The sequence below is a fragment of the Sminthopsis crassicaudata genome, chromosome 3, assembly GCF_048593235.1.
Source record: "Sminthopsis crassicaudata isolate SCR6 chromosome 3, ASM4859323v1, whole genome shotgun sequence".
NCBI classification, from domain to species: Eukaryota; Metazoa; Chordata; class Mammalia; order Dasyuromorphia; family Dasyuridae; genus Sminthopsis; species Sminthopsis crassicaudata.
Window position 1 is genome coordinate 385,448,029 of NC_133619.1, and position 20,260 is coordinate 385,468,288.

At 35.0% G+C, this 20,260-nt stretch overlaps 1 protein-coding gene across 3 annotated transcripts in view; it reads left to right on the plus strand.

Annotated features, from left to right (window-relative positions):
* ARHGAP15 (Rho GTPase activating protein 15) overlaps positions 1-20,260 on the plus strand; it is an 818,431-nt gene that overhangs the window by 37,592 nt on the left and 760,579 nt on the right. For all 3 annotated transcript variants that reach the window (XM_074302035.1, XM_074302034.1, XM_074302036.1), the window contains exon 2: positions 7,633-7,811. In XM_074302035.1, the coding sequence (XP_074158136.1) occupies positions 7,647-7,811 (165 nt within the window). In that variant the 5' untranslated portion in view covers positions 7,633-7,646. The remainder of the gene's footprint in view (positions 1-7,632; positions 7,812-20,260) is intronic.

Sequence of the window (20,260 nt, forward strand, 5' to 3'; positions counted from 1 at the left end):
AGAGCTGCATAGAACCTCAAGTGTATTTTATTCTTATTTGAGAAACGTGGCCTACAGAATTTAAGGGACTTCAGCAAGGCCCTAGAGGCAATAGAGCAAAGGAATCTGTACCCACAAAGTCAGTCTCACAAAAATCTGTATTTACTTCAGTTCAACAATTCAACATTTATTAAACACCTATTACATAGTCACTTTAAGTTTGTCATTCTTTCCTATTCTCTGCACTGGCTTATATAACATAATAAAATAGAAAGAACACTGGGTTGAGCATCATGGAACCTGGGTTTGAATCCTTACCCTCTTACTCAAAACCTATGTGATGTTGTTAAGTTCTTTTGCCATTTGGGGTCTTAGTTTCTTTATCTTTAAACTTATCTTGGTCATAATTCACAGAGTCCCCTCTCCTGGAAGATCCTATGATTCAATCAACAAATATTTATCAAGCACCTACTATGTGCCAGGCCCTCTGCTAACCCTTGCTTTGTAGGCTATGAAGAGATCAGAGATGTTTGGGCTGCAGTCCCATTAAAAAGGCATTTGGGAGATGTGATTTCTGCTCCCTGCTATAAACTACTGACTAGCTATGTGACCTTGAGTAGTTCATTCATCCTCTGAGGGTCAATTCCCTCTTCTGTAAAATGAGGAGATTGAGTAGCATGATTTCCAAGATCCTTCCCAAATTCACAAATTCTGTGCTATTTATTCCCTTTAGGTACTTATTTAAATCTCTTCTAGGGGAAAGAGAATCTAAAAAGGTCCCCTCCCCCCCCTAAAATGGCATGCAGCCAAGTCCCAGCATAATTAACATAGTTCAACCAATTATCTGAGGAGCAATGTTTTAAATTTGTAAACAGATAAAGCATCACATTTACTCCTATTACTTGTGTTGTGAGTGGGAAAATCAGTCCCAAATTACAAGGAGATGAAATTTGTAGTGGGGAGCAAAAGTTTGTCTGGTTTCTTTCAAGTATCTTTGAGTTCCTGCTTCCTGTTTTTAAGAGAATATTGAAAGTGGAAGTATTGAAATATCACAAGCTATTCTTGTTCTCCTGGCATGTATAAAATCAGGAAGCCCAGAAAAAAACCTGAGAAACCAGTCTTTGGAGATTTATATTTTAATTTCCAGTTCAGGGGGATTTGTTTGGATGAATGGATATTCAATGGATTTCAGAGGGTGATGGAACTAGACCAAAGTAGAACATAGGACAAGTGAACAAAGGTTTCAGATTTTTTTTGCATTTCCTCAAAATACATTTCTGTAGTCTCTACAACATGTGTGGTTCCTACTGTAGACAAAGACCTTTTAAAGCATGGGCATTCTCCCTGATAAGTTGTGAGTAGAAAATGATCATGCTTTAAAAATTATGTCTATACTGTGAGCCACAGACAGTAAAGCTAACTTTAATTTTAGAATCAGATGATTCTAAACAACAAAAATAATTTGACCTATTTAATAAAATGCATGATTGATGGTTATATTACATGATAGTTAAACTCAAATGAAAAGCAATTCTTCTAAATAGATGTAATTAGTATTTTTACTCACAGCATTTCTAAGGTCAGTTGGAAGGCAGAAGGAGGAGACAGGTTATCTATAAAAAAGGAAATTTTGACTATGTTCTAAATTCTGGGACCTATAATCCAGAGAAACTCAGGTGGACAAGTCTCTTTTTTCTTGGCAGATGGTTTTCATGGCACCTCCTAAGAATTATAGATGTATGGTACAGCACAGCAGGAAGAGTATTGGGTGAACCCTTGTTCAATCTTGTGTCTTCTATTAGTCACTTAATTTCAAGGGGCTTCAGTTTTCTATTTGTAAAATGCGGGAGTGGACTAGATGGTGTCAAAAACCCCTTTCACCTTTAAATCCAGGAGCCTATAAATCCCAAGGTACATAGATCCTAAAATATATTTGATTAAGATTGGAGTAACCTTGCTATCTGTATACTTATTGAAAAATAGCATGAAACATTCACAAGAAAGTTGGCTTTGAGGACAGAGGAAGTAGGTTCAAATTCTAGATAAATCATTTGCTATTAGTGTGATCTTGGGCAAATTACTTCTACTTTCCAGGCTATTAGGTTCTTCACATGTAAAATACATGTATAAACTAGATTTAGTCATTTTTCAATCATGTCTCACTCCTGGTAATCCCATTTGGGATTTTCTTGGCAAAGACACTGGAGTGGTTTGATATTTTCTTCTCCAGCTCAGGGTAAAGGGACTTGCCCAGGGTCACATAGATAGTATCTGAGGTCAGCTTTGAACTCACAATGACCCATCTTCCTAATGCCAGACCTGGTACTCTACCCACTGTGCCACTTAGCTACCCTAGACTAGGGGACAATTAAGGTCTCTTTTGCTTGTAAAGCTGTGTCTCCCCCTTACTCTATGAGCCTTTCCTGCTTCCCTATTGTGTGGAATGGTGAATGAGTGACAATTGTGAATAACTAGGTAAGAAAACATGGGGAGAGGTTCAGAGTCACTGAACTTGGAGAGATGAAGAGTTGTGTTATATAGCCCACTACCAGAAACAGAAATAAAGAACTTCAAGTGAGAGACACCAGGATAGAATGGCAGGAGCCATAAACATGGAGAGAATGCAATGGAGAGAAGCAGTAATAGGTACCAATCTTCAGGAACTGCACTTCATGCCAGATTATGAGTCCAAGCTGAAAGAAGATTAATTTCCATGTTTGAGTCTTCACTTATGACTTACCTTTTTTGAATGCATGAATTTATGCTAGTTGTAAATTGTGTTGTATGGTCTATAATTCTTTTCCTGGTCACTGGATGAAGATTGGTGCTGGTTCTAAGCTAATTGAGCTATGTATTTCTTATATCTCTTGGGTTTGGAACAGCCTAACAGGAAACTGCCTAACTTGGAGAAAGAGTATTAGATGTGAAACTGAGTGGTAAATTTATGGACTGTTTATTTTTTGTATTCCATGCTAATAGTAAATAAAGCACTGTATATAACTGATCATATTCTCCCTATTTCTTTGGAGAACAGTCCCATATAGCTAATTTTCTTTGGATTAATCCATTAAATAGATCTCCAATTCAGGAAGATGAATTGAGAATGAAGTTGGAAAAGAGAAAGCAGTCCACTCTCTGAAAACCATTGAGAACTTGTTATTCCTCTAGCACTTCTATTTTTCAGGATGAAGCACCATAACTTCCATAGTGAGCATGTAACCTATATAAGGAGTTCTTAACCTTGTTTAGATCATTGATCTCATTTGCACTTGAGTAACTATAGACCTCTTCTCAAAATATTTAAATTCATAAATCAAAATAGGACTACAAAGGAAAACAATTATTTTAATTAAGCAATTAAAATACTAAAAAAAAAATCCATTCATAGACCCCAAGTTAAGATACCCTAATTAAAGTTGAAAAAAATATCCTACCTAAATCCTGACTTTTGTTGTTGTTGTTGTTGAACATAAGATTAGTAGGATATAGTAGCACCTAATAGCTAACAATTTTATGTCATCCAATATAATTGGACACTTAGCTAATTTGAGAAAAAAAGGTGATCCAGCACACTTTGATTCCCTGTGCCAAAGTTCATTCAAATATTGTATGTTAGAGAGGACTGGATCAGTAGGTAGTTCTGGAACATGAAGCACTGCTGGGAAGGGGAGGACTGGATCAAGAAACTGTGGGATTTGAGGAAGCCAAAACACAATCTAAGGGCACTTAGAATCTAAGGGGTGGATGTAGGAGATTTCAAAGAACCAAACCTTTCCATTTATTCTTACCCTTTTCCATGAAGGGGAAAAGCAAGCATCAATGTCTCAGCACTCTCCTACCCTTTTTTGTAATACTAAATTTCCACTAAATAGCACAGCCAGACAGATTTATTTCCTGACACCACTTGGGAGATTTCCATCTCTTCTCCTCTAGTTTACCTGCCACAGTAAGCTTTCTGCCCAGAGAAATGTCAAGAATACTGGGGATGCTTCACAGGGACAACCAAAGAGACATAGTGCTCAGGGTGTTTTATACACATAAAATGCAGTGAGAAATATGTTAAGTATTAAAATGATGAAGAGTAGAGGAAAGAAGAGGCAATTATTGTCCCCGGGGAGCTTACAGTAAAGTTGGAAAGAAGATATTCTCTACATATAAGACTGTGAGAAGAAAATAAAAGAATACACACACATAAAAGTTAAACAAACTGTGAAGAGCTGAGAGAATACAAATGAAAGAAGTGATCCGAAGGCCTAGAAAACATGAATATGGAATATGATCTGAAAAAACAACAACAACAAAGCCCAAGTCCCCACCCCTCAAAATTGCTGGCACAGAAACATATTGGAAGTTGAAGGCCTAGTGAATAACCTATGCTTAGAAATGATAGGGACAAAGTATAGGAAACCTGGAAGGAGATCTGCCTATCTGAAATAAAAAGGTCTGAATTGGAGAATATTAAATAACAAAATTGGGTAGTCAATTAACAAAGTACTTACTATGAGCCAGACACTGCTAAGTGTTAAGGGAATGAAGGAAAGGGCAAAAGTTCTCAGGAAGCTCACAATCTAATGGGGAAGCAATATTTTAATTTCTCTGTTCAAGTAAAGCATATATAATATGTGTGTATATACATATATATGCACACACATATATTGTATATAATGTATATACATGCATATAATATATATTATTCACATACACACACATATATACACATATGTATTGATTGAAGTTAATCTTAGACAAGGGACTGATATTAAGGAGGTCTGGGAAAAGCTTCTTGCAGGAGATGGGGATTTATATGAGATTTCTGGGAAGTTAGGAAAGAATATCTAGGGGTAAAGTTACAACTATGGGAACCAGGTATTTCTAAAGGTCAGGCAATAGAAGTGGTTCCAAAGGAAGATAGCTAAAGAAAAAGTAAACTGTTTATGACAGAATGTTATTCTTCAAGGTCCAGTGAATGAAAAAGGGAGATACTCTTTCCTCTACCCCATTGCTAAAGGATAATATGATTAGAATCACTGTGAATGTAATAATAATTATTGAAATTTAATTTATATATATATGTATATACACATATGTATACATATATACAGTATATACATATTGTATGCATATTTACATTGCATAATGATCTCTATAAGGTGCTAGGAAAATTGTATTTGCTTTGGTTTCAAAGCACTAATGGATCTAAATCTAGGCTTGGTGAACTTCTTCCTCCCTTCTCTCCTTCCACCTTCTCCCCAAAAGAGTAATACTTAGGGCTTCAATGTAACCTGTCATTCCTAAAGTGGTCTAAACCATTTAAAGCTAGGACAGAATTGTGACCTGGATCTTCACTGACTATTCCTTACTCCACTCTTAAAGATTTGCTATGATGTAATTTTATTTTTTATTGTAGCAGATAATTTCATAAATATCTTCAAATTCAGTGCTTTTTTAAAATTCAAGGTGATTAATTATTGGGTTCTTTATGGAGAGAAACTGATTTGTAATGATGATTATAAGATGAAAAAATATAATAAGAAAAAAAAGCTTTCTTTCTGCTATGGACTTCAAAGGTGGATAAAGGATATTAAAGAAACAATCATTTATCTTTCTACATATGATTAAATTTAGCTTGTTATTTTTTTGACCATTTTTCTCGTATCAGTTATAGAGGAGTCTAGAATGTAGTCCCTTTAGACCAAGAGGTAAGATCTAATGCATGCTGTGTGTGTGTGTGTGTGTGTGTGTGTGTGTGTGTGTGTGTGTGTGTGTATAATTATGGATGCATGTATGTAATAAAAAGAATAGATAGTGTTTGCCATTTACCAGAGAATTCCTTTATGTAGTCATAGATTAGCCAGTAAAGCTGATTTTTGGCTGGCTTAAATATTGGTTTTAAATCCAGTCAGAGACTGGAAATGCATTCTAGTATTCTTGACTTCAAGGCCAAAATTCTTCCTACTAAATCATACTTTTCTTTTTATTCATTTTCTTTTTTTTAATAATCATAACTACATCTTTATATGCTTTATTTTTCCTTTTAAACTGGTCACAATAAAAGTATTTATTACTCTTAAAACATGTCTCAGATTTTGTGTCATGGTTTTCCATGAGATTGTCATGATAATAAGACTTCAGATATTGGTAGTATGAATGGACTTAGCCTATTTTTAAGCACTCTGATTAAAACCAATTCATTCACTTGAAATCTGGTGGGGCTGAAGATCAAATGGGTCCAGTGAGATAATTCATTTCTTTAGGACCTCCCAATTTCTTTAATCATAGTAAGGCAGCTAATGAAAAAAAATACTGAAATAGGGAGGCATAGGAAAAATTTTAATAGGGTTAGGCTACTAATTCTTTTTACTATCTTGGAAGAGAATGAAAATTCCCAGAAAATAAAAAGAAGTCATCATTCTTGGCTTCTATTTTTTACTTCCTTCTTGTTGCTTCTCTCTATAGAAACTATCAGCTATAAAATAGGAATCACTTGAAGAACTGTGAGCAGAGATGCTAAGGAGGGGGCTTGATATGCATGCTGAGACCATGATAACACTGTAGATTTTTGCCCAATTTTTATTTAAAATATTCTCATAGTTGGGAAGAACATGAAAAAGAGGATTCCCTTTCTGTCTCAGTTTCATTGTCTTGACAATTAGTTTATTTATTTTTATACCCTTAAAGCTTGTTTAGACAATATCACTGGACAAAAAATAATAATAATAACAAAACAAACAAAAAAATTCTTTCTTCCTGCAACATTTATATTGCTCTCCCCTGAGCATCCAATTTATGTCTATAGCTTGGTTCATCCCACTGGGGACATATAATCATGATTCGTCTCTTTTGCCATTTTCTGTATTGTTATTCTTGCACCATTAAGTTCTTACAAACTGATCTTTTATATCTAGGTTCATAAAAAAATAAACGTCTCTCTCTTCTCCAAATTTTACATTAGGCCTATGTCCAGCAAAGTCAGTGATCTGGCAGATGCTAACTGGTCAGGGAATAACAATTTAATCTTCTCTGTTGTTACATTTTGTGTATGTGTGTGGGGGGGACATAAAAAAGTATGATCTTCAGGCCAAGGACATGAGTTTGATACTCATGTGAACCAGTTAGCTTTGCCCTTTCTATGACCAAAAACTTTTGCAGAAACCCTGATGATTAACTTGTACTTATATGTCTTAGGGAATATGATGGGCTAAGCAAAAGAGTGTGGATCTTTCAATATTTTTCAAGAAAAGAAAACTATGTAATACCAACACATATCACCAATTATACAGACACCATCACCACCAGCAATGTATGTCCGGAAAGTGATGGAGTTGATAGTTTAGTCTCCACATAGCAAACTTTCCTGTATGTATTTCCTTGTTGATACTATTTGGAGTTGACACTATCCTGTGTGTTTATTTTATTTGAGTAATAATATTTGCTTACTTTTGAAGTCCTTTAAGGTTGTACAATTTTTTTCACGTTAGAGGCTTCTTAAATTGATTAAAACAACTACAGAGTTATAAGTCTTTAGTACTCAGAAGCTGTCTTTTACATTTGTTTAATCTTTTTACTCTAATGATTAACAGGCAATGTTATGTATGTTCTGCTAAAAGAATACATATACTTAAAATAATATAATATTTTTTACATTTTTTTCAGGATAGCACTCTAACATGCAGAGTTCTACCAATTCTGATACCTCTGCAGAAAAACGGAATTCTTCCAACCAAAGCACAGGAGCTGTACAAATGAGGATCAAAAATGCCAACAGCCACCATGACAGACTGAGCCAAAGTAAATCCATGATCCTTACTGATATTGGGAAGGTCACTGAACCTGTAAGTAAAATACCCCGAGTTTACTAGCATACTGATTTTTACTGTTAAAAAATTTGAAAGCTAATTATTTTTACTCTATCTGTGCTTGGAATGCACATAAGAAAACTGCTTCTGTAATGTGTTTTATCTTTCCTACTTATAGTTATAATATCCTCCTCCCCTGCCCACCTGTCCACCCCAGTTGTGAGAGAAAGAGCTGGGCTTAATCCAGAGTTATAAAATGGATTTGGTGGTAGACTGAAGAGCACCTTTGACTCATTTTAAGGGCCTCCACTATCATGCTTCAGTGTCATAAAAATAATGAGGCTATGCTAGCATGTGGTGTTTGTACTTCCAAATACAGTATATCACTTCCCAAAGCCAGGGGCTAAAATTAACTAGGAACAAACTGAAAATTAAAAAATTTCCCCCCAAAGAGTTTCCCTTTCTCAAAATTGCCAAATATTGTGAGGTAAAAATAATTGGATATTGGGATATGATGATGGGTCTAAAGAACCAAGGGAGTATGTCTGCTTAAGGTTTGGCAAGGTAGTTATTTTGTTGAGATTCTTTTTATCAGAAAGATTTGAAATACAATAGTTAGAGATGAACTCTATTGCCAATTGTGTCCCTGCCCCTGCACTCATCCTGAGCTACTAAACAAACTGATTGCTATGAGTCTCCTCTGGTTAATTTTCTTTCATAATGGTGGTAACTTGCAGCTGAGGCCATATGATGTTACAAAATTATTGATGCAATGTTAGCCACTCTTTTGGACTCCATATCTATTTTGTTCTCACAGCAAGATCAAGAGCGAGAGATGGGTTAGCTAGGGACAGGCTCCGAATCCCAGTCACCCTTCTAAACCATGTGGGCTATTAATTGGCTGTTCTGTTAATATAGTAGGTGCCCATGAAATATTTAGATCCCTAACTGAGTTATTAAATGGAATAAACTTGCTGGGTAGCCTGTTACCAATTGTATTTATTCTGCATTTTTCATTCCAAGTTCAATTGTAAAATTAACCCACAGCTATTTCTTCTCGGGAGCTGGAGAAATATATGATTTTAATCATCCTTTCTTCAGTCGACTTAGACAAATTTGGCATTGGGAAGGCAATGATTATATTTCTGGAGTGAGAAATATCTCTTTAGATCAAGGTAACTAATGAGAGATTCATTTCCCTTTATTTACTTTCTCATTTGAAAGTATCATCATCAGCTGGAAACGCTTTGTGAACCTGACTTAGCTTTTCCACCAACTACAATGTTCCTCAACCCTGAACTCCAGACAGTGTTTACAGTAAATTATTGGAAATGCTATAATGTATTATCAGTAAGAACTGTACCTTTGAAAAAGTTTAAAAGTTAAGTATATTTAATGATGCCTAACATATTTTATTGGCTGTGTTTAACAAAAGGCACTAGGCTGCAGTTGTTTTTGACAAGCATGAAAACATCACAGCATGAGACTGCAGAAGGAATTATGTAGAGAAATTACAAGTGATCCATCTCTCAATGAATTATCCACCTCAATAGCCTGCAGAACTCAGCTACCAATTAACACCTACTTTATTACATGTTGGGATGTACTTAATAACTTTCATGTGTTTATGCACTATTACCTTGACTGATGCCTCTTGTACAATTAGGCATAATTGGCATATCAATATGCAAAAGTTAAAAGGATTAACCCTCTTAAAACTAATGAGCATTTCTGTATCCAGCTGCTAAATGAGACAAAATTAGCATTTTTCACTTTTGGGCAGGATTTTATCATGCAGTTTCTCATTGTTGATATTACCTTGTTACATAACTTTAGTTTAGGGGGTTGTATGCTGGACTGTTAGAGAGTAAGAGTTTGGCGAAGTTAAATGAGATGTAATTATCCTAACTTCCATTTCTGAATTCTTAGTATGGACCATGTATATTCCTGGGTAAGGAATGAAAAAAAGTTACTTTGGATTATGTCTACTCAGTGCATAATCACATAAAAGGGGTATTTTCGCTAGGATATGTCATTTCACCAAGAAAACTTGGCTCAGATGTGCGATATTGAAAGCTTGCCATGGCACTAATTTCCTTTCTGTCTCAGTTCTTTTCATCTCTTTTTGCCATGCACAATTTTCTGACTAGATATTGACAGAATGAAAAGTATTTTGGCATATTTATTCAAACAAGCCTGTTAAAGTTATCTGCTCAAGCCAAACTAAAAGCTCAATTGGGGCAGGGGGTAGTAGTGGTAGTAATGGCAGTGATGGTGGAAGTGGTGGAAGAAGTAGAAGATAAAGGAAAGGAGATCAGTGGAGATGATTCAGCGTTAAAAGGAAATTTAGAGGTCATCAAATTGAATAATCTATATTTGTAGATAAGGAAATGGAGGTCCAAAAATGGTTAATTTACTTGCCCAGTAAATACAAGTAGTAAGTGGCAGATCTCATAATGAATACATATAGGTACTCAATTAAAACTTGATTTCTATGTAAAGTGCACAGAAAGCCTTTTTTGAACTGGGCAGTGATAGATTTGACTTCATCCAGACCAAACTTGATATGCTCATTATATGAGGCTTCAAAATGGAGTAACAAATAGAGGATAGGAACTTGGAGTCAGGAAGACTTGAATTTTCATCCTCCTTTTTGGCTCTTACTGGATATGTGACCTTAGACAAGACACCTTTCTTCACTGGATCACAATTTTCTCATCTGTAAAATGAGGATAATAATAACATCTACATAACAAAATTGTTACAAAGATTGTTAGAATTGAAACATTTTAGAAAACTTGTTGTATTGTATATTTGGTGATATTAATGTTAATAATCATTTAAAAGAAGTGAAAGATGCTTAACTGTTCAAATAAACTATGATCTCAATTAGTATGAGTGTTCCTTAAAGTTTCAGGGATCAAAATCCAATTTTTTCTTCCCCATATGTGAGATTTTATATTTTCATATTTTTATATTTTCATTGATGTATATATGACATATATATGTATATATATGTGTGTATATATATACATATATATGTATATATATAAACAATTTATAAGTAAAGCACTTTCTGACTTATTTCAGGAGTTCGGAATACAATTTAAAATATAGTGTATCATTGTCATGTCAGTATTTATTCTATGTCCTGATTCATAGCTTGAAGTAGATAAATATATTAAAGCATATATAAAACATTAATTTGCACCTAAAATATGTGCATGCTTATGTGCATCTATTAAGCTTATTCTATTTTTGTCTCTTTAACTTTCTGGAGGCAATTTAGATGGAGAAAATCAGTTATCAATGCCCCTGTTATTATTGTATTGCTAATCTTTTAGAAATATATTAAACGTGTCTCCTGTTTTCTTTAGATACCAAGTAATCATTTTTCACTTGATCAATAGAGTAAAGCCTTTGTAAAATTAAAATAGCAATCTGAGCATTGCTACCTGGGAAATGGTGTGGAGCATGAGAGTATATCAATGAAGGCGATCTGCTAACCTGTATCGACAGGGAAGAGCTCACTGGTCTAAGTAATCAGTAATCACTTCCACAACACCCAGAATTTATCTGTCTCAAGGTGGACTGATTCTTCTTTTCCATAATGTGACAAGATAGGTAAAATATTCAGCTTGTATAAATGTAGAGGCAAGAGAATTGTGCCCCTTTAAAGGCTAAAAAAGCTAATACGCAATACAGCAACTAGCTCATTTGAAAGGCTTAATACAGTTTCTCAAGCTTTCTAGTTGGTCTTATTTATAATAGCAATGTGCTAGCATACTAGGCAGTTTAGAATAGATATTAATGAAGAGTTTAAATAGAAGAAATCATGAAACTGCAAATACTGGCTGTAGCAAGCAAGAGTAGTTTTTACATCTAATGCTGGTGTCTCCTCCACAAAGCTGCATGAATATTCACTATTTTCCTCTCTTAAACCAGACTGAAGTTCATTGCTTCATTCATAACTAATGCAAATAATTCCATGTCTTTTTTATTGGTATTCTGATTGAGACTTAGAGGTGTTATCATTCAAAAATGTTAACATATCAGAACCCTCTTTTCTGTAACTAAATAGCCTGTGTTGTTTTATTTCTTCTTCTTTTTTTAAAAATATGTTATTGGGAAGACAGGAAACACTTTTCTTTTGTTCCTTATTCCTGTGATCATAGAATACTTGCCAAAGTTGTGGCTAGCCAAAAAGGCAGACATAAAAATTGCTAAAAATATAAGCCTTCTGTTTAGCAGAGTTTTGGAGAAATATTATGAGATTGCCGAGCTTGCCCGTGTTTACTTCAAATCAAGCTTATAGTCAAGTATGAGGCTTTGTTTGTATAAATTGTCCTGAAGTGGATCCTGATATTTAATTAAAATGACACTAAATCACATTGAATTGATAAGACTTGGCATCTCCAACAAAGGTAATTGCCCGTATTGGTTTTGTACAAAAATAGAGCTGCTTGGAAAATGTGCAGCCAACACAGACTGTCAACTCCATTTATAGATCGATATGTGAAAACCATTGATCAGGCAGGCATGTGTAACAGTAACACTTTGCATTTATTTGTGTTTTTTTTATACCACATTAAGGCTTACAGGATTATAGGCTTCCTAAATATTTTGACTTCCTCATAAATATATTATCTGTTGCATGTTAATTAAATGAGAGTCTGCAGCCATTTCTAAAATTGTTTTTAGTTTGATGATTTCCTTTTATTGCTGTGGATCGTCTGATCTGAAAATGGATTAGTTTCCTTCTGCATAAAGATTATTAAAGCTTATTTTAATGTGCCCTATTTAGTGTAAGATGTTGATGTGTTCCTGCTTTGAAAAATATAGATACTGACAATTATTTCCTCTTAGCAAGTGGCTGATCATCTTTATTAACTGGGCATTCTCAGCATCCAGCATAAAATTATTTCCTGGCACCAGAGCACAATATTATTTTGTCGGCGATTCAGAAAACCCATCTCGTTGATTTCTTCTGATAGACTTGTCTCTGTCTTTCTGTGATACATATGCATATGTCTTTCATATCTGACTTTTCAGTGCAGAGATCTGATCAGACACTCCATACAAAAGAAGTAAATTAGGTGAGGTAAAGTAGAGTACTAAACAAAGATGATTTGTGTCCTGTTTCTCTCATTTTGCCTACTTCCTATGGGCTCATTATATATGGTGCAGTCCGCAGTTAACTCTTTCTTATCTCATCATTGTAAAAACAGTGTTTTGTTCCTAATCTCTATTGGGCTGTGTAGGATGGCACATGTAAGCCATTTTGGTTTTCAAGGAGAAGCCAGAGCCTGATGGAACGAGGCTCAAGCTAGATCTAAGCCACAGATACGACTTTTCAATAATGCTCCTTCTGATGGCATTTTCTTTGGCACAGAGAGGTCAGTTTTGTTGTGAATATCTTTTAATCCTGCCTATCTACATTTGCGAGGGTAGCTTTCAAGATAATACTTCTGCTCTTGCCTTCCTACAAAATATTACGATATAATAAAGGAGTCAGAATGTCAGAAATCGTAAAAGTGCAGGCGACATCAGGCTCAAGTATTACCAAAGCTAACTGGTCCAGTGTATTCCACACAGACAAAAAGCTTTAATAACTGGACTTTTGACCTTTCCACAATTTGCTGCAGGATGGGGGAAAAAGATTAAAAAACCTTCAGTGCTTTTTATTTCCCTTTGCTGTTGCAATCCACATCATCTCATGCTGTGAAAATCTTTACTCTGTTTACTAAGCACAAATTAGGCTTGCCAAAGGTTGAAAAAGTTTATTAGTTCAGTTTAGAGGCCGGCACTTCAAAGAGCTAACTCTCGTCTTGCAAAGGACCATCAGTCTGTGCAGAGCCTGGGACTACAGAAACTTCGACATAGCTAAATTTACTTGTGACGTCCTAGTGATTGAACATGGCTATGAATGTACATGAGATACATTTTTTAAAGTTAGTCCTCTGATTACTAATTTGAATCCCAAACTCTAACCTTGTTAGCATCTGGACTTATTTCCATAATAACAACCCCTTCAGAACCTACAAAGTAATGAATAATTGACAACAAATGAAATGTTTTGATAGTTGTCGGCACAAAGCATGTTTAATGTTTTGTGTTGCTTCCTAGCTAATTATGTAGATGACACATTTGTCAGACCTTGACTGCCATTAGAAACGTGTTTCCAGAGGGGAGAAAAACAGGCTATTCATAGAGTAATTAACTAGAATGCTCAATGACCTGTGAGAGATTCAAATAGCTGCCAGTTCAGACATTGTTTTGTTACAGAAGCAGAGGGGTAATTAAAATTCCAAATTACAGTGCTATGATGAAGCATTTGTTTGTTGACAGTATACTCTTACTCTAGTTTGTTAATTCTTTTTTAAATTGCTTCTAATCCATTTTATAGCTTTAGGAGTTCCGTCTTTGAATTTACTGACAACTAATATTATGGTAAATTGTTCTTCAATGGAGTACTGCATGCTTGGCAGTTCCATGGGAGCACAAGGTGGGTGGGATGGAATAGCTATTCTTTCCCTAAACTGGCATACCTTATGCTCTCATTGCAACACACGGACCACTAACAGGGAACATCTTGTTAAATATTATGCTTCTAATTGTACATTAGGAAAGATGAGAAGGTGGGGAGTAAAGGATTTTTTTTTATTTTTTTTTTTTAAGGAAAAGGCTATTCTAGAGAATAATATCCGAAAGAAAAATACCCACAGTTCCAGCAAATGATCTGGAGGGGTGCGTTGGGATGGTGGGATTGACTCGACTTCAGAACATGCAACAGTCTGAAAGAAAAGCCTGACCAGATCACACAAAGCATGGCACACTTCACATTAGTAGCTTCCACTCGCTGCCAGCGCCAACAGGAGGAACCACGGTTATCAGGAGCAAAAATGTCTTTTCTGGGAGCCGGTGGGGGTAAGGGGTGGTTGAGATTGTTTCCAAATCCAAAGTTCTCAGGTTGTCCGAGCTATAAACGATATTCAGGCTCATTTTAAAAAATGTGATTTGCTAAAAGTGGGAATAGAGTTTTATTAAATAGATCTGACAGAAGTAACATGGTGTTTGATGCTGGGTTGCTGACAGCGGCATCGAGTGAGCTCTGATTATCCTGAAGACACTGTCAGCTAGGATTGATTTCCACTTTCTCCGTTTATGTAACGGTTCCTGTAATACAGCTGACCCCGCATCACGTTACCTTGTCATTTCTCTGCATGGATCAAGACGAGATGAGCTGAAAATAGCTAGACACTGACCTTGAACTTGCCAGAAAAGTGAAAAGTGACAGTGGTAGGATATTTTTTTTTTTTTTTTTTTAGTTTATGTTCAAAGATGAAGGCGAACTCTGATTCTGTTGAGTTCACTATCGTAGCACAAGGGGGCAGAGCAGTACTAGAGATTCCAGGTAAAACAGATTCCATAGGCACATGAGATAGCTCTGAGATCTGAGAATCAGAGTCAGAGGTCTCATTTTTAAATCTTACTATAGACATAAAGGAGAATTCCTGATGAATCAAAATCTTAAGTCCCCTAATGTTCTTAATCAGTAATTTGGAAGTATATATGCTAATTAAAATAGTTACCTAATACCCCATATGGCATCTATACTTCTCCCATCTTCCAAATTATGCTGTTTTTTTTTCTCCCCCTATTCCTTGCTTCTAATACTTTTCAATCTTAAAATAATTTGGAAATCTAATAAATGTCACTTGGAAACATACTGTAGATGAGGAATATTAGCCATATTCCACATGAAATTTTAATTTAAAACATGCTTTTGTGTGGAGAAGCAGGAAAAATATTTTTAAAAAACATTAAATTTAAAAAAGTTAAAAAATGATAGTCTGAAGATTCAAATATTTATCAAGTGTTAGAAGAGAGGACCAGAAAGAACATTTAGTTTGAATTACACTGATCCTTACCTTAATTTACAGAAGGGAAAATTGAAGATGAAAGATATGCTTCCTTCCTCTCTGTGCTTCTCTGTGTCCATCTCTAAGCATCTATAAGTAGTAAAAATAGATTGGAGAATTCTGATTCACAGTTTTTCCTGTATCTATGTAAAATAAGCTCCCCCATTCTTCAACAATAACTCTTTAACTGCTTTCTTTTAGATCATATTCCTCATGATGTGTTTGTAAAATAGTTTACTAAATATCTGTTTCTAAATCCATTAGGTCATTACATTAGCAATGGAAGAGATTTTTTTAGGTTATTTAGAGTATTTTACATAAAAGTGAACTGAGGCTTGAGAAGTTAAATGTCTTGTTCAAGTTCACAGAACTAGTAAGTGGCAGAGGTGACATTCACACCTGGATACTTTTGTATAGGATATAATTTCTGACTTATCATTAGAACTATTTTTATATACACAGTTTCAAAAATGAAGCAGAGAATGGAATGTTAGGGAAAATTTCAAGGAAACATATTTGGATATTAATTGGAATCTTTATCATCCATTTATCTTTCTATCCACTCCCCAAATGTCTAGAAAATTGTTCATAGTTATATTTCACCTTTAGAGATATAGTTTAAGATATATTGAAACTTCTAAGACATGCAGAATAAGTTGGAGTATTTTGATGAGATTCTGCTAGATCACTAGAGTTTCAGGAATGAAAAAAAAAAAAAAAGAGAGAATGAGCACTGCATCACTGGGGTCTATTTGCAGCTATTGCCTTTGTGTGATAAAAATTCCATTGGCATTAGGCAGACTGAAAAGAGCAAATAAACTTTCTTTTCCCCCCTAATTTAAGGCTGCTTCTGAATCTTTAAGTCTTTCTCTTCAACTCAGGTATCCAGACTTTGGGGTGCCCTCAGTTACAGTTCCTGATGACATGGACTGAGTCACTATAAATTAAGACTACTAAATGCAAAAGTTAAACATGAAATCCATTTTTATTGCCTTATAAGAGCACTCTGTACTCTACTCACACTCACTTGTTTGTATGTTAAACACAGTTTGTACTTTAATGAGATTTAGTGGGTTGTGGGGATAGAACCAGTCTGACTTGAGATATGGTGAAGGGTTCAAATGGTTTTCTAAATGTGCTATTAGCCCCTGCTTCTGAGGTACAGGCTGGCTCAAAGGTGTTAGCTGCTGAAACCCTTCCCCAGAGTTTTTCTTCCCTTCAGTGTGTGCATACTTTTAATAAGGGACTCTAGTCCCTGATGCTTTGAGATTCGGTTTATTGTTACCATCTGCTTAATTACCCTCTCAGGTTTGTGTTGGAAGCATGAAAGTATTTTATCCAGCCTCTGAATCCCTGTGTTCCTAAAGAGATGTGGGTAAAGTACACGTCAGTTTTCAAAGAGCACATTAAAAACTGATAAACAGAACCATCTCCAAACAATAAAATGAAAGGAAATGGCATTACTTTTGACATTAATGTATATTGCTCATAATTAGCAAATGTACAGTGATATGCCACTGTCCCCGAAATACTACTATCTTTACACATATAATTTTGTGTACTCCCTTCCCCTTTTGAGATGATTGATTTTCACAACATTCATTTACAATGCATAGATACTTTTTTTTTTTTTTTTTTTTTTTTTTTATTAGGGGAATGGTATGGAATTTGACCAAGAGCAGAATATAGTGTTGGGGTATGTCAAAGAGGTTTAGGGATGAGCTAAAGTTTTAATGGAGAAGTAATGTAACAAAGACAAGACAAAGAGAGCCTGGGCTGAAGTAACACAGGGGAAATAAGAAGATATATTATCCTTAATTGTATTCTTTTTATTATTTCCAAACTACCCAGGAATTTGCAGAGGTGGAAATCCATGGAGTTACATCATCCCTGGATTTACCTTTTCACCTGGTATTTTACTTTGGTTTCACATACTTGTACTCAAAAGACAGCAGCTGAAAATTGCAAATCAAATAAATCACTCTTGGCTGTCTATAACATTTTACAAAGGAGCATGAAGGAACAATAAAAATACATATCAAATTTTGTTGGAGCTTGGCATGAAAACTCCAGATATTTTATAAGACTATAATCAGACTATAATCTTTAATCAAATATAGAATGTGATATTTTATTTTTTAATGAAAGAAGCTTTAGCTAAATTTATTGAACAATAAGTAAAATCACTTCAATAGTACTCTTTGAAATGAATATCTTGCTTAGGGTTTCATGATTTACATTAAGACTTTTTAGAGTGCATTTGAAAACATCCTGAAATTATAATCTGATTTTTATAATCAATGTAATGAACAGAAATTTTGATATTTTAAATTCTATTAAAGAATCACTGTTGATTTCAAAATGCTACTGCATCAAAAAAAAAAATGCAGTAACTAGCATAGAGATAATCACAAACTTCTTCAGCTACTTCTGGGAACCTGACATGCTTTGCTTCCCACAGGGTAAAAATAAATAAATATATAAATGAACCAAAAACAAACCAAAAAATCTGTTTCTTTAAATCTCCAATGAGAAGGGACATGTGTCTCCTCACATTGAGTTACATTATATCATATCATGGCACAAAGTGACCCAATATAGTGTGACAGGAGAGAAAAGCAACTCTTTTTGTGAGTGTGTTATTTTTGCTGCAACTTAAACTGAAAATTTTAAGGCAGAAACTAATTATTGAGGCCTTACTTTTAGACCAAATACTTTATATAACAGGTTTTTTTTAAGGATATTTAACCGGGGCTTTATAAACTTGATGTAATTTTTTTTTAATTACCATATTGCAAGGTAATTGGTAGTAATACTACATAATTTATTTTAGTCTTTTAATAACATGATTTTCAGAAGGGATCTATAGGCTTCACCAGGCAGGCAATGGAGTTCAAGACACAAAAAGGGTTAGGAGCCCCTGCTTTAAATAGATTTGTTAGAAATAAATTGCATATTCAAGAACAGAAGTATAGCTGGGAATTCAGGTTAATCTATATATAACTCAATCTCAACATGAGGAAACAAATAATTAATAAGATCTGTATTGGAGTTCATGATCAAGTGTTATCTGGCTAGTATCTAATGATCCATCATTTACAATGGTCCTCTATATTGATTACACAGTGACTATGGCTTACCTTTTTATGGAGACTTCCTCTTTTACCATGAATTATTGACACTGTTAATGCCAATAACAAATCAATAAATATTCAGAAAAGAATGATCATTCCTGGATGTGCTCTCTTTAATCTCCATGTTTCTGACATCACTTTCCTAAAATGGAACCTTTGGCATTTTCTTCTTGGAAAAAAACACCAAATGATAAAGACTCAGATTTCATTATGAAGTGAAGCATCCTATTTTTAAACATCAATGTCCTTTCAATCTTTCTCGTGTTTGGTACCAGATTGGGAAAAAAAAAAAAAAGGCCAGTGAACGAGTACTTTCTGGGCTGTTTCTACATGTAGAGATACATTAGTATAGAGTTGTGCTCTGCTTCATACTTTGTATTCAGTGTACATTGCATTTGGACATGGAAACAAGGATTGCCAGGAATTCCTGATCTTTTCCTTTAAATCTAACCCCAAAACAAAGGTAAAAATAGCAGATTTCTATAATACTTAATGGAATGCTTTCTAATTAGACTATGAGTTCCTTGAGAGCCAGAACTGTCTTTTGCCTTTTTAAAAATATCCCCAGCATTTAGTGCAGTGCCCCTCTGCATAGGTACAAGTGATTTCCTGGTCAGTAACACTATTAAGGTGATAGCAAAAAGTATTATTATTATTTCTATACTAACAAATCTCATTGCTGTATCAGTGAGGTTAGCAGCCTTGCTTGCCTTCATTAAGGTGCTTCCTTGGCTCCTGGCTCATGCTCCCAGGCATGGGTTCCATTTTTCTGAAAACTCCTGGCTCTGTATAGCCTCCTTCAGTCCAAAGTCACTATTCCTAGTGAAAGAAACACAAAGCAGAAATGGTCAAAGTCCTAGAGGCAGGTTCAATCTTGTTTAGGCACATATGTATCACTACTATTGACATCACTGCCATGGGGAAGAAGATCCCTTCCCTCCCTCTGCACTCATAGGTCTGTAAAATAATGGACCATTACATCTGAGAGGGAGGGAGAAAGATAGAGAGAAAGAGACAGAGGCAGAGACAGAGAAAAAGAAAGGGAGAGTAGGGACTAATTGTCTCTTCCTTTAAAGTTACCTAGTTTTTAGCTCTGTGGCCAGTTCTTTTGAAGCTTCTCCCTCCTCCTGCTAACATTACAAGAATCCATTGTGTCATCTCAAAGTACCAAATCCTTAATCATTAATCCCATCAGAATTGGCCCAGAATCCTGCAAATTGAGGGTGTGGAGAGTGGAGGTTGAATTGATTATACCCATTATATTCCCACCTTACCAAAGAGGAGACTGAAACTCAGAAATGAAGTATACCACAGTGCATCCAATTTGAAATCCTATGGGATTCCCAATAATTTCTCATGATATCTGTCATTTATAGAGCAGCACTTTCTTTGAGCTCAAATGTCCCTTGCTCATGACATTGTTTTTCTA